This window comes from Panthera leo, chromosome A3, assembly GCF_018350215.1.
Source record: "Panthera leo isolate Ple1 chromosome A3, P.leo_Ple1_pat1.1, whole genome shotgun sequence".
NCBI lineage: Eukaryota > Metazoa > Chordata > Mammalia > Carnivora > Felidae > Panthera > Panthera leo.
The window spans coordinates 78,625,145-78,639,078 of NC_056681.1; the positions used below are offsets into that span (position 1 = coordinate 78,625,145).

The window sequence follows — 13,934 nt, forward strand, 5'->3', positions numbered from 1 at the left end:
GTGCCTGACACACAGTAGGTGCTTTAGTTCTACGACAGAAGAACATCACTTACATTTTATTGTTTCCTCACTAAACTCTGAATTTCATAAGGTTAAAGAATACATCCGGTTTTATGCACCATTAAGCCACTGGTACCTAACAGCACTTGGTTTTCAGTAAATATTTTTGAAAGAATGAATGGATAATTTTATAAGTAATCGCCTCTATTTCCTGGGACTCTGAGTCACATTCCGAGAAAAAGCAGCTTCCTGACATCCTTTTCCTTGTAATGGTTTAGTGTATTAAATTATTTCTTGGATTTATCCTTCCATTGCAAACTGCTAGCGATTCTCACTTAACTGACAGAATGTCATGAATCAAGGGAGGTAGAGGTGAAGTGAACAGGTTAGCCTCCAATTTACAAGCTTGCTTTCCACTGGTTTAATTGTAAAGTCACACGTTCCTCGGTGTGACCCTCTCACGACAAAATCTCCACGAGTGGATTGATCACGTAGAACTCTGACTAATTAAAGATGTAGGATAACAGAAGAGTTAAAATTGTATTTGCTAGGCAAGGTTGTGATCTTTTAAAAAATATGTTATAGTCTTTCATTGGTGAAACAAGGAAAATATGGTCCAAATTACCTTCCAAGCGGTTTGCCTAGATTGACAGTCCCACGGACAAAGGAGGGGACAAAACACTCCTTCCGACCGGCATTTGAGGCCAGAGCCGGCGCCCCCTGTGGGCGGGACCACTCGAGCCTCCGGGGACCCAAAGGAGGAGGGGGCGGGGTCGAAGGCGGGTCCAGGCCTCCGGGGGCGGGGCCGCAGCGGGCGAGGGGCAGGCTGGGAAGCGGCGCCATATTGGCGTCGGCCGCGCTGTATTGTCATAAATAGAGCCGGTTTTGTGGTGTTTTCACTACTCGGTTGGATGCCTCGGCCGTAGTAAGTGAGAAAGTGAGTGAGCAAGCGAGCTACAAGCAACCGGAGGAAAGTGGACAGGAGGAGAAGGAAAGAGCAAGAACTTGACTCCAGAGCGAAAGATACTCGGCGGTGAGGGAGACGCAGGAAGCGATGAAAGAGATGTCTGCGTAAGTGATGGGGGGCGGCGGTTGGGGGCGAAGCGGAGAGGGGTGGTTTGGGGTGGTCGGCCGGGACCCCGTTTCCGTTCCCTGCCCCTCGCACCCTGCCCATAGCTCGCCGGAGTGGTCTCCTTCCCCGCTCCTGGCCGGTCGGCAAGGGCACCTCCCCTACACCGGGCGGCTCACCTGGCCACCCCTGAACAGACTGGGGGACTCTTGGAGCCCCCATCTGCTCTCGCCTGTCCCGCCTGCGAGGATGCCCCCAGGCAAATGAGCAGCCGGAGAGGCGCGGGTGTCCGTGGGGAGAAATTGTCGGTCACTCTCCTGCCCCCAGCGCTGTCTGAGCCTGTCTCTGCTCCTGTCTGCATTGGCGCAAATACCATCCCCCTACCTCCCCCTCCTCCCTCCCGACCGGCTGTCTCCTGGTCTTCAGGAGTGAATGACCTATCCTAGCCCATGGGTTTCTTTTTAATAAAGACTATGATCTTTTCGCTCTCCCCCGGCCTCCCCCACCTACCCATAGTATATCTACCAGTCTGGACCTCCTGCTCACACTTTGATAAGTCACAAACGGTTTCCGTGCTTGGCAAGATTTTGTTGTGGCTTCTAACATTTTGGTTTATTAGGAAGTAATTTAAGCAGAAAAATGCAGAGAATAACATAAGCATCATTTGTGTAGTCACCATCCATCTCTCTCAAAGCATAACATTCTGTATGTGTGGAGAGTGTGTGTATGTGTGTACATAAATACCTTTATTTAGAAGAAATCAACTATTACAGATGTGTTTGAAGGATTCTCCTACCTCCTCTGGTTCCATTCACCTCCCTCCCCATAGTACCCCACAGTCCTGAATTTGATGTTTATTGCTGCATTTTTAAAAATGCTCTTACAACATATGTACATGTCCATAATAACTGGCATTGTTTTACTTGTTTTTAAGCTTTGTATAACTGGTGTCACACTTGTCATTCTGCATCTTCTTTAAGTGCAACATAGTTAGTATCTTTGAACTTTGTCCCTGTTAATATTTTCAACTCTAATGAATTCATAATAAGTACTATATTGTATTCCATTGTAGTGATACACCTTAGTTTAGGGTTTGGTTTTTTTTTTTTCCTGTTTTGACTATTTCAGGTTGTTTTGAAGTTTTTTTTTAACTTTATTTAGAGAGAGTGCTCACACAAGCAGGGAAGAGGGGCTGAGAGAGAATCTTTTTTTTTTTGTTAATGTTTTTAAATGTATTTTTGAGAGAGAGAGTGCGCAAGCGGACAAGGGGCAGAGAGAGAGAGACAGAGGATTGTGAGCCTGATGTGGGGCTCAAACTCACAAAATGTGAGATCATGACCTGAGCCAAAGTCCAAGTCAGATGCCCAACCAATTGAGCCACCCAGGCACCCCATGTTTCTAAGTTCTTAATAGTACAGTGTGGCAGTAAACATTCTTGTACATGTTTCCTTGTACACTTGTACTAGAATTTCTCTAGAATGTTTACTTATAAGTGAAATTGATGCGTTGAAGGGAATGTGGAATTCCTTTGCTTGCTTTTTCTTCCCCCCCTCTAGATGAGGGAGTTTCAGAATCATAGATTTAGAATTTTAGTGCTGGTAGGCATGTTCTTAGCTAACTTTTTCAGCATACAGATGAGAAAGTGGGACCCAGGATCATAGTATCGGAACTGAAGTACTTGTTGAAGGGAGAATGGAGTGGTGGAAAGATCTTGGGTTTTGGAGTTCAGATTCTGGCTCTTCGTATCCCTTGGATCTTGGGTACCTGTCTGTAAGATGGCACTTATTCACTACCTACCTCTTACAGTTATTGTTGAGATTAATTGATCATATATACTCTGTCCCATCCATTTACCATACACTTATAAACAAATTTTGTTTGTTCAACAGGAAAATTGATACCAGAAAGAAATTAAAGTCACTAATACTGATGTTTCCCTTTTGTGTCTCTTAATCATTTCAGAAGATACATAGGCTATTGTATCTTTCATTTGCTTCTCCCTCCCTCCCTAATCAAATCTTTACCCAAGGAGCATGCCTTACTGTATGAACTTAGTGAATAAGACACTGTTTTGACCAGTTAAAATTCAAAACAATCACTACTGTATTTTGGTGTGTTGTTGTTTACAGGGCTGATGTATTATTTAAAAGACTGTTCTTTTATATTTTGAGATTACATTCTTAACTGTTGTTGATGGTCCTTACTGTTGAATGGTAAAGATAGATGGTAGGGTTACTTGGTTATCGTGTATGTTTATTTTTACTTTACTTTCTTAGCAGAATAAAAAGTTATACCAACCCATGGTGGTCCCAAAATTTATTTTGAAATTATTGGCCTGTGTAAATACAAAATCAGAAATTGAGCTGTACTTTATTCAAAACTATAATTCCCTGTTAGGATCTTTTGGAGGCTAGCTTATATTGTATCTATAAAAGTATAAAGAATTTGATAATTATTTAGTGTGACAATGGACTAGGTACTAATCTAAATAAAGAGAACAATTAACCAGAGTCAATGTTAGGACTATAAATTCTGATTTGAGCAAAGGATGTTAATGTAGGTTTCTCAAGGACAAATCCTAGTTGTGATTTCTTTTTAAAAGCGAGTCACAAGGACCTACCTTCTAATGTGATGTTTTGTTTGTTTCTTGGGGGGGGGGGGCATTGTTCTCACTCAGAGCTTTCTTTTCAAGTGGCTGACTGCTCTTCAAAGATTGAATATAGATGGTACTTGACTTAAGTCCGCAGGGTGTAGTGGAGGTGGCCCTGGCCCAGCTCCCATTCAGGCTCTTTGCCTTTGAGCTAAGTGGTGCTGGCACAGTTGTCCTGATGCCAACACATGCTGCTTTTGGCTTGAAAAGACATCCTAACCATGAAAGCTGGAGGCAGTATGAATAGCCCTTCATCAAAATAAACACAAAATACCCTTTTTTCCCTTAAAAAAAAAAAAAAAAAAAAAAAGTGCCTGCCCCAACTGTTAGTACTAAGTAAACTTTTAAGGTAGCTAAATTAATGAGTGGATTGAGAGATCCATGTATCAGTATGATATGATACTTTAAATTTTTTCTGCTGTTTCATTTTTCTTGAACAGAAACACCATGCTGGACAGCCAGCGTCAACAAAAGCATTATGGAATCACTTCTCCAATTAGTTTGGCATGTCCAAAAGAAATTGATCATATTTACACACAGAAATTGATTGATGCCATGAAACCATTTGGAGTGTTTGAAGATGAAGAAGAACTGAACCACAGGTATGTGATATAAAAATGCAAAATATTTAATAGCACATTAAATATTTAATCATTAATTCTGCAAATATATATCAGGTACTTACCATTATCCTGCCTAGGGATACAAAAATGACCAAATGGAGAGAAATTTTGGCCCTCCTAGAGCTTCTGTTTTTAGGTGGTTAGGGGAAAAGACAATTAGCCAAATAAGTACAATAAATACAATGTTACACATAAGAAGTGCTGCTGAGAAAAATGAAGCTGGAAGTAGAGTTGTCAGGAAAGCCTCATTAACAGTTGAGGAAAAATTTGAGAGGGAGGGAACTATGTAGATATTTGAGGGAAGAGCATTCTAGGCAGAAGTTTTCAGGTGGGAGTGTACCTGGTATATTTAAGGAATATATAGTAAGGTAACCAAAGTGTCCAAAACAGGGGAATATGGTCTTAAAGAATATGAGGTGGGAAGGAGCTTGGAGAGCTAGGTCACTTAGGACCTTATAAGCCATTATAAAAGTTTTGGCTTTAACTCTGAGTGAAATAGGAAGCCATTATGTTTTTGAGCAGAAAATGGACATGATTTACTCATGCCTTAAGACAGTCAGTCTGGCTGCTATATTGAGAATAGCCTGAAGAGGGATGAAGGGAAGAAATGGGGAAACGAGTTAGAAGGCTATTACAAGAACCCAGGGAGGAAAGGACGGTGAGTTGAACTAGGGCGATGGTAGTGGAAGTGATAAGTAGTAGAGTTCTGGATATATTTTAAAGGTAGGGTTGTTTAATGACTGGAGTGTGTGTGTGAGAGAGAGAGGTTAAGGATGATGTCAAGGGTTTGGATGTTAGCACCTCAAAGGATGGAATTCCATTACCTGGAGAAGGCTGAGGGAGAAGCACGTTTGGACATCTCAGGAATTCCATTTTTCATGTCATCTTTGAGATGCCTAAACTCTACTCTTCCCCAACCTCTTTTTTTTTTTTTTTTTTTTAATGTGGATTTGGATATGCTGTTGGTTGAAAGTCTGGTTTAATATCAAATTGCTTTTATTAAGTAATATTATTTCATAAAAATTAGACAGTATTTAATTTACTCATTTTAATTATCCAAAGACCTATGACTGTCAGTGAGACAATGCTAACCTCTATCACCACGTTGAATTGATTTTATTCCATAGTAAGGCCAAGAAAGTTGACAATTCAGTTGGCCTCTGCAGACTTATTGAAGGTAATTTTGATTTTTTATTAGGCTTTTTGAATTTTGAAAATAGCTCAAAGACCAAAATACTGTCATCACATTTGTCATTTCTTTGGAACTCTTAGGGACCTAAGAATGCCAAAGAGATGTGCCATGTACCAACAGATGCGACAGCATTAGCCCATGTATAATGTGCTTTTACTCTAGCACCAACACAAAGGTTCTGCCTATATGTTTAACTACTTTTTTAAATACTGTTTTGGGTTTTCTTAGTTTTAATCTAAAGCATGTTATTTTTTATTATAGGCTGGTTGTTCTTGGTAAATTGAACAATTTAGTAAAAGAATGGATTTCTGATGTCAGTGAGAGTAAGGTAAGACTCTAAACTGCATTGAATTCATAGTTCATTATGTCCTGGTCCTTAGTCCTAGTTAATAAGATGTAGAAATTGAGAATAATCTGAAATATATTAAAACTAGGCTTTTTGCTCTGCTTGGTAATGAATTGGTCTAGATAGTTGAGTCTCTAAGTGAGAATTTCACTAGTGTCTAGCTATAGATCTACATAGATTTCTTGCTTGAATTATATATAGTGGGCCAAAGTGTAAATATCAAGGGATTTTGGCTTAAAAGCCAGATTTCAGACATCTTGTGAAATACCAGGTCTGGCAACATTGGACCTGCCTTTGGGCAAAGCAGGAAGAGGCTTCAGTGGATTTGGGCTCCTGCCTTCCAGTGCCTCGTGGCCCCCACCAATGCCTGGTCTCTCTGACACAGCACTTGTCACTTATCAATCAATTTTGTGTTTCTTATGTATACTTCCCTCCATTTGCATACCTGCCTGGCCCCTGAGACATAAGAGTTTGCAAATCCTAATTTGTAATTATACAACTTTTTTTCCCTTCCGGTAGCTTAACTATTTTTCTTCTAAAATAAGTTACATTTTCTTACTTTCTTAGAGTATTTTGAATGTAATTGAATTTTCATTTGAAAATCACTGAATATTATTTTACTGAGTATACTAAATTGAAATAGGGTGTGTGCAACTGGGTGATACCATTTTCCCCTTCACTATGTGGTCCAGACTGTTGTATTTTAAGTTTTTTGTTTGTTTTTATAATTTTTCCATTTCTCCCTTAACAATAATCAGTTGAAAGTTAATGTCTCACAGCAGTCAGTGTGTCTCTCTAAATTCTTTCTGCCCCTTACTCTGCCTGATTTTAGAAATTAGATAAACACCTGTCAGAATTCTTTCTTTTGTAAGTTTTATTTATTTCTGTACCTATGATCCATGTTTAAAATTGGTTCTTTTAGACTCATGCGCTCTCAAAAATAAATAAAAAAATTTTTTTTTAATTTTTTGATTTCCAAAATTGGTTCTTTTAGACTCTGAATAAGGTCATGAGGGACTCTGCTAAGTCTTCAGTCATTGAGTTTAAATAAATGATCTTTATGTTGTTTATTTTTGCTGCCAGATAGCTATCTGACTCGTTTCTGAGCTCTCAGCAGGATTATCAGTAGTTGAGGTTTTCAGATAAGTTGAATTCTGAGCAGGTGAAATGCTAGTCATGAGTAACAAAAAAAAAATTCACTTTTGTTTTTCTGCTACTAGGTGATCAACTCCTTAAGAAAAAAGACCTGTCTTGGTCATCTGCCTAACTTCAAGACAGAACTCAGGCATTAAATAAATGTTAAAGGAATCCATTGTCCCTTTCTAATCAGCCTATAATTGTTACAAATGTGCAAACCAAATACTCACTAGAATTATTTTAAAATCATAATAACAAGCTTTATGATTTATTGTGTGTGGTCTTTATGTCAGCTATTATGGTTGTACTAAGGTCTTTGTTTCCATCCCCATTCTATGATGCATTCAAGATAAATCAAGTGGTATTATCCACAAAAGAGGCTATAATAATTTGTTGAGAGATGTACCTAATTTTCTTCACAATTTCTTTGCACTTAACTGAAAAATCCAGTAGAATTCTGTTTCTAGGTCAAAAGGTGTTTGCTTTTTATTAAATTGCTTTTTCTCCCATGTTGACTCACATCAGTAGTTTAATCTGCATAAAGCAATCACTGGTTTACTATTTAATTTTTAGGCATAAAAATTTAAGACTGCCACAATTTGGCTTTTTTTAGGCACAGTAAGTAAAATATCTAATTATGAAAAAAATTTTTAATTGGTTTTGACATCTTCCGTTGTGTGGATAGAGTGATTTTTCATTTTCTGTATCAACTATTCCTTTTATCTATGCATATTTTAGTTTGGAAAATATTGGAAGAATTTGAGTTAGATCAAAGCTCATTTAAATATTCTACACATAGTTCGGATATTTTTAGATTGTAAACAATCTAAAACTCAAATTAGATCATTTTAATTACTGTGGTTTGTGATGAAATTTTGTTTCTAATGTGGAACGCTTCACAAATCAGTGTGTCATCCTTGCGCAGGGGCCCTGCTAATCTCTGTATCATTGCAGTTTTAGTATTTGTGTGTTGCTGAAGCGAGCACTGTAATGAAAATATTTTACCCTGATTCAGTGTATCATTTTCTCATAAAATCTGTAAGAATCTTGCTTTTCAAAGTAGAAAAGTAAAAAATAGAAAGTAGGAAGGTAAGCTAAAAGTTCCCTATCTTCTCTACCTTTTTGGTTCATATTAGTCATCAATATCTTTACTGACTTCTTGCTCTAAAATTACATGTGGTACTCTTGAAACATTAATATCCATTAAACAGGGAATAACAAACATATCTTGTTACACAGATAATTTCATTCAAGTGAATCAAGGATATTCTTTGGAACTTGCACTGGGCATTATAAAAACTAAGAGAAGTAGTAGAGACAATTCTCATTTTTAAGGAATTTATAGTTGAAGAGATGGGACATATATTCAGCAAAGAAAGGTCAATAAATGTATAATAGAGGAGCAGAGAGGGAAAAGAGCTTGTTATGGAAGAGAGGGGGATCACCAGAGAAGGCTTCATGAAAAAAGGTAGAACTTGAAATGAACTTTGAAAAAATAGTTGGTACTGAGATACCCAGAGAAGGATGGGCAAGTGCGATGGAAAGGAGACTAGATTGTGTAACATGTTGGCAGTTGGGGCTTTAAAAGGATCCAGGGATCCTTACCTCAGTAGTCAGAGAAGAGTGCATTAGTAAGTTTTGAGCAGAAGAGTTATAATATACAGTAAGAACATCAGCAAGTGAGTTTTGTACAAAAAGAAATTGAAAATACAGACGAAAGGCAAGAAAGTAGCTTAAAATCCTAGAATTAAGGATTAAATTAGAACCTAGAATTAAGGGGGTAGTAGTTGAATAGAAAGGAGGTGACATGTGAGGGATATAAACTACAAATTGGTAAGCCAAGAAGAATAATGACTATAGGTAACAGGTGGTAAGGAGAATGAGGAACAGAAAGAGAAATCAGACAGGATACCTGTTTATCATAGGAAGAATATTTTGTTTCAAGCATGGCTATTGAAGTGGATCAGAATGTCTGAGTGAAAATACCGAAGGGGAAGTTAGAATTGGCTCTAGAGAGAGGTGAAAAGTAGCCTTATAATTCTGGTACAGTCTAAAAGATTTTATTAAAGTTGTTAGATTAGGTCGTAAGGAGATCATGTCAAGAATGGCTCCACTTTCTTACAGAAAGGTTGCAAAGCTAGAATAAAGAAATTAAGCATATTTGTCGCAATAACTAAAGGGGAAATGGAGTCAGTTAAGTGTATGGTACTGGAAAGAACTGAAAGTGCATTAGTTTGGTGCTTAAGACCTCCTTGGTGACTTCTAAGTGATGGAGCCATTGAAAGACAGGCCATTGGAAGGGGACAAGTAGGGTCAAGTGATAAAAAATGTTTTTCATAGAGATTTGTGCATGCATGAATTTGTTTTATCTTCCCTCAGGAAATACTCTGATTACTTCAAGCTACAGCCCAAAAGAGCTCTGAAGTACTTTCACAAATCTCAATTTACCTAAGTTGACAAATGTAGTATATATCACTAGTATTTAGGCAATTTTTATGCTAAAAAATTTGAAAAATGGAATGCCATTTGTTTAATTTAATTTAATTTAATTTAATTTTAGAACCTCCCACCTTCTGTCGTGGCTACTGTTGGTGGTAAGATTTTCACGTTTGGCTCCTACAGGCTTGGAGTACACACCAAAGGTAATTGCTTTTCTTTGTTCTACTGATAAGAACTTTCAGTAACAAGCTCTTATTTATTCATAATTTGAAAGTAAAGAAGAGGAAAATACCCATTATCTCACTACTCAGCTAATCATCGTTAATGCTTTCCTGTATTCATTTTACATATTTTCTTCTGTACATGTTTGTATATACTTTAACAAAAGCATACTTTACTCTTGTTGACTAGAAATAACTTTGATTTGCAGGAGCTGATATTGATGCACTTTGTGTAGCTCCAAGACATGTGGAGAGATCTGATTTTTTTCAGTCTTTTTTTGAAAAATTGAAACATCAAGATGGCATTAGAAACTTAAGAGTAAGTATCCTTTAGTATTTAATATTTTGAACTTATTAAGAAAAGCTAGGGCTTACGGTTGTCAAAATATTTAAGAAGTCACTACATCTGGGGGACCTCGGTGGCTTAGTCGGTTAAACATCCGACTTTGGCCCAGGTCATGGTCTCGCAGTTGGTGAGTTCAAGCCCTGCCATGGGCTCTATATTGACATCTCAAAGCCTGGGGCCTGCTTTGGATTCTGTGTCTCCCTCTCTCTATGCCCCTCTGCCACTTGCGCACTCTCTCTCAAATAAATAAACATTAAAAAAATTTTTTTTAATTTTAAAAAAGAGGAAGCCGCTACATTTTATTAAAATAACAAATGATTGAAAACATGGGCTTTACAGTTATACAAACCTGGGTTTGAATCTGGAATCTACCACATATTAACTTTTAGATTTTAAGTTACCTATTCTCTTTGAGCCTAGTTTCCTCAGCTGTAAAATGGAGATGTACTGATAACTTGTTACAAGGTTTTTCTGAGGATCAGTGAGATAATTGACATAAACATTTACTATAAGATCTGATAAATGGTTTATGCATATCAAACGATGGCTATTATTATGTATAAGATTAATAGTAACTTTGTGTATATGTAGCCATTCATTCAGCAAATGAAATTTCAGCACCAGTGATTTGTCAGATACTGTCCTTAGTCCCACAAATACAGTAGTGAATAAGACCGTTTATGGGAGGGAGGGATTGGGGAAATTAAACAGATAGCTTTAATACTATCTGAAGTGCTAGGATAAGGTGAGTTGAAAGGATCTGCATTATTTGGGTATCTGGGAATGGAGAAGGAGGTTAAGAATTTGTTAGGCTGAGGAATTAAGGAAAGCTCAGAAAGACATCGGTTTCTACTAAATCAAATTATATTGATTGTATTTTTCTAACAGATTAAATCATGAGCTCTGGTCATGTTTATTTCCAGTACTAGTGCCCTTTGTAAATAATCAGTTTTCAATTTAATCTCAACAAATAGTAAGTACCCAGATGATAGCAGTTCTGCCTGCTAGTTTCTGATGAAGATTTTTAGGAGGATAATAAATTTGATAACTATGGTCTTGACATTTTGTGTGTCTTAAATAACACAATCACAGAGTAGAAGTATTTTTCTAGAATGTGAGACCCAAGAATATTTTTGCTTTTTAGCAAAATTATTCACATTGGCACTTTAGGAAGGATAAAGAAAGGATTACACCTTTGAAGGGATTACTTATGTGTTGTCATCGTTGTCCTCTTGTAGGCTGTAGAAGATGCCTTTGTACCTGTTATAAAGTTTGAATTTGATGGAATTGAAGTAAGTGTTTAATATTTTTCTGACTTTGTAATTGAACTATTTAATACATGAGGTTTTTTTCAGTTTTGTTTTCTTTTTTAAGTCAGACTCACATAGACACATATTTTAAAGAATCAAATAGTCTTTAAATAGTTCCTCACCTTTCTTTCTCCTGTATCTATTGACTTCTCACTGTGGAAAATGAACCAGCTTCCATCCCTACTCCCATGATTTTTATACACACCCTTTGCATTCCCATAATCTAAAATAATTGTATTACTATAATTTTGGTTGGAACATATTCAATATTTACATTATAATGATCTTATAAATGATGTTCAAAACTGAGCATAATGTGTACTAGATTACCATTCTTTGCTCTGTGGCACTGTGTTTCTTGGGAGTCAATAATTGTTTTTGCATTTTGTTTGCTTGGTTTTTATACATAACACTATTTCAAACTCAGTCTCTGCTAGCTGTCTAAATCTCCAAATAGATTTAGATTTCTCAGGTGTTCTGTCATTATCAACTTAAAAAGATATCTGACTCTTCTCAGCTGTTCGAATCCACACCCAATTCTCCATGAATGATATACAACTAGCATCCTGGCATCTTTCTTTACTATCATCCCGGGATTTCCTTTCACATCTCTCTAGAGGTTTCTTCTTTTTTGACTTCCTGTCATTTTACGGGCACTCATCCACTAGCTTCCTGAGAAAGAGCACATATTTTTGAGATCTTGCAGGTTTAAAAGTGACTTTATTTTGTTCTCACACCAAAATAATAGTTTGGCTGAGTATAGAGCTCTAGGTGGGAAATAATGTGTCTCAGAATTTTGAAGACCTTGCTTCATTGTCTTCTACCTTCCATGCTTTGTTGAAAAGTGTGATGCCATTTTGATTTCACATCCTTTGCTTGTGACCTGTTTTATCTCTTTGGACACTTAATGTGATCTTTTTTTCCTGGGCTTCATAGTTGTTAAATTCATGGCAATAATATACTTTGGTATATCTTTTCAACCAAATATGCTAGGCACTAATAGTCCTCTTAAGCACTTTGGAAACTCCTGTCCTTCTGTTCTTGGAAATTGTATTGAATTCTGTTGGATTTCCTACCTTTGTTTTCTCTCCTTTTTCTGTGTATTAGACCTCCACATCCCTATATTTTTGTTCTGCTTTTTGGGGTTTTCTCATCTTCCAAACTTCTTATTGTCCTCCCTTTCTGCTGTCATATTTTTAAGAATAACTTTTTTATTTTCTAAATGTTCCTTTCTATTTATTTATGTGTTTATTTACAGCCTCCTCCTTTCCTGGTTATAATATTTTTTATCTCTTAAATCTGCTGAGTCAGTTACCACTCATCCCCATCTGCTTTCATCGTTTTTGCTGTTGTCTCTTTATTACCTTTGTCCTAGTGGGTGATGCCTTCAAAAACAAAATAATATAAAAAACAAAATGAAATTATGCTGGTATTTTAATGGGGTTTCAATAGGGAGTGAATGTAAATGTGTGTTGGATCTGCCATCTTTTCTAGAAGTTCACTCATAAGATTTCGATGTTCTTTTTAATGCTCAGCATAAATGCTAAATTAAAATGCTTTCTCTTAATTTGCAAACTTAATTACCATCACAGAACTTTGGTGATTTTCCCATGTGAGATTGCCTAGATAGGCTTTTTGAAGTTTTGGTAGACCTTCCCAAACTAATAATTAGAACTTTATACTTTTAAGGTTGGGAGGGGGGAGAATGGACTAGAAGGAGAAAAAGTAATATTTTTCTCTTTTTTTTCTTTTTTCCTCTTTTTTTTTTTTTTTTTTTTCATCTTTCCAAAGATTGATCTAGTCTTTGCAAGACTGGCAATACAAACCATATCAGATAATTTAGATCTAAGAGACGACTCTCGACTGAGAAGCCTTGATATAAGGTGTATTCGCAGCCTAAATGGTAAGCTTCTAAAAAGAAATCTCAGATACCTGCTTGAAAACAATTAGACAAAGAGATCTTTTTGCAGAACTATTAATGGACTTTTCAAGGGATTGGACTCAGTTAAAAATGATGTGATTTTCTTTATATAGATCATCTGACCACATTTAGGCGTTTTAAAAGATACATTTATTTGAAATGTTGTTTGTAGTAATGGTGCACAAACTTAATGGTCTCAGGACCCCTTTGCACTTTGAAAAATTATTGAGGACCCCAAAGATCTTCCATTTATGTGGGTTATATCTGTCAGTATTTACTGTATTAGAAGTAAAAACAGAAAATTTTAAAGTATGAGTTTATTTCAAAATAATAAACCCATTCTAAGTGAATATAAATGCATCTTTTCTGTGAGAATGGCATTTTTTGCATTTTTGCAAATCTCTTTAATATTTCCAATATTTAATATTGGAAAAAGGAAGAGAATTTTAATAGCTTTTTCAGAAAATTATGGATATTCTTTGATGCTACACCAAAACTTGACCAGTGACAGTGTCTTTTTTTTTTTTCTCCAACAGCTCTATTAAGGTATAATTATATGCCATAAAATTTGTCCCTTTTGGGGTACAATTCCATAGTCTTTACTATATTCACAGAGTTGTCCACCACAGTCCAATTTTAGAACATTTCATTATCTTCAAAAGATCCCTCTTACACATTTA

The 13,934-nt window shown here is 36.6% G+C and overlaps 1 protein-coding gene and 1 non-coding gene across 4 annotated transcripts in view; one reads left to right on the forward strand and one right to left on the reverse strand.

Moving 5' to 3' along the window:
* The first annotated feature begins 832 nt into the window (after positions 1 to 832).
* The window catches only part of PAPOLG (poly(A) polymerase gamma), a 29,018-nt gene continuing 15,916 nt past the window's right edge, over positions 833 to 13,934 (forward strand). For all 3 annotated transcript variants that reach the window (XM_042932348.1, XM_042932349.1, XM_042932350.1), the window contains exons 1-7: positions 833 to 1,071; positions 4,160 to 4,321; positions 5,796 to 5,862; positions 9,578 to 9,659; positions 9,887 to 9,996; positions 11,262 to 11,315; positions 13,125 to 13,236. In XM_042932348.1, the coding sequence (XP_042788282.1) occupies positions 1,055 to 1,071; positions 4,160 to 4,321; positions 5,796 to 5,862; positions 9,578 to 9,659; positions 9,887 to 9,996; positions 11,262 to 11,315; positions 13,125 to 13,236 (604 nt within the window). In that variant the 5' untranslated portion in view covers positions 833 to 1,054. The remainder of the gene's footprint in view (positions 1,072 to 4,159; positions 4,322 to 5,795; positions 5,863 to 9,577; positions 9,660 to 9,886; positions 9,997 to 11,261; positions 11,316 to 13,124; positions 13,237 to 13,934) is intronic.
* On the reverse strand, positions 7,898 to 8,003 carry LOC122216704. Its single transcript, XR_006201059.1, has one exon. It is a non-coding gene; the product is annotated as a U6 spliceosomal RNA (small nuclear RNA).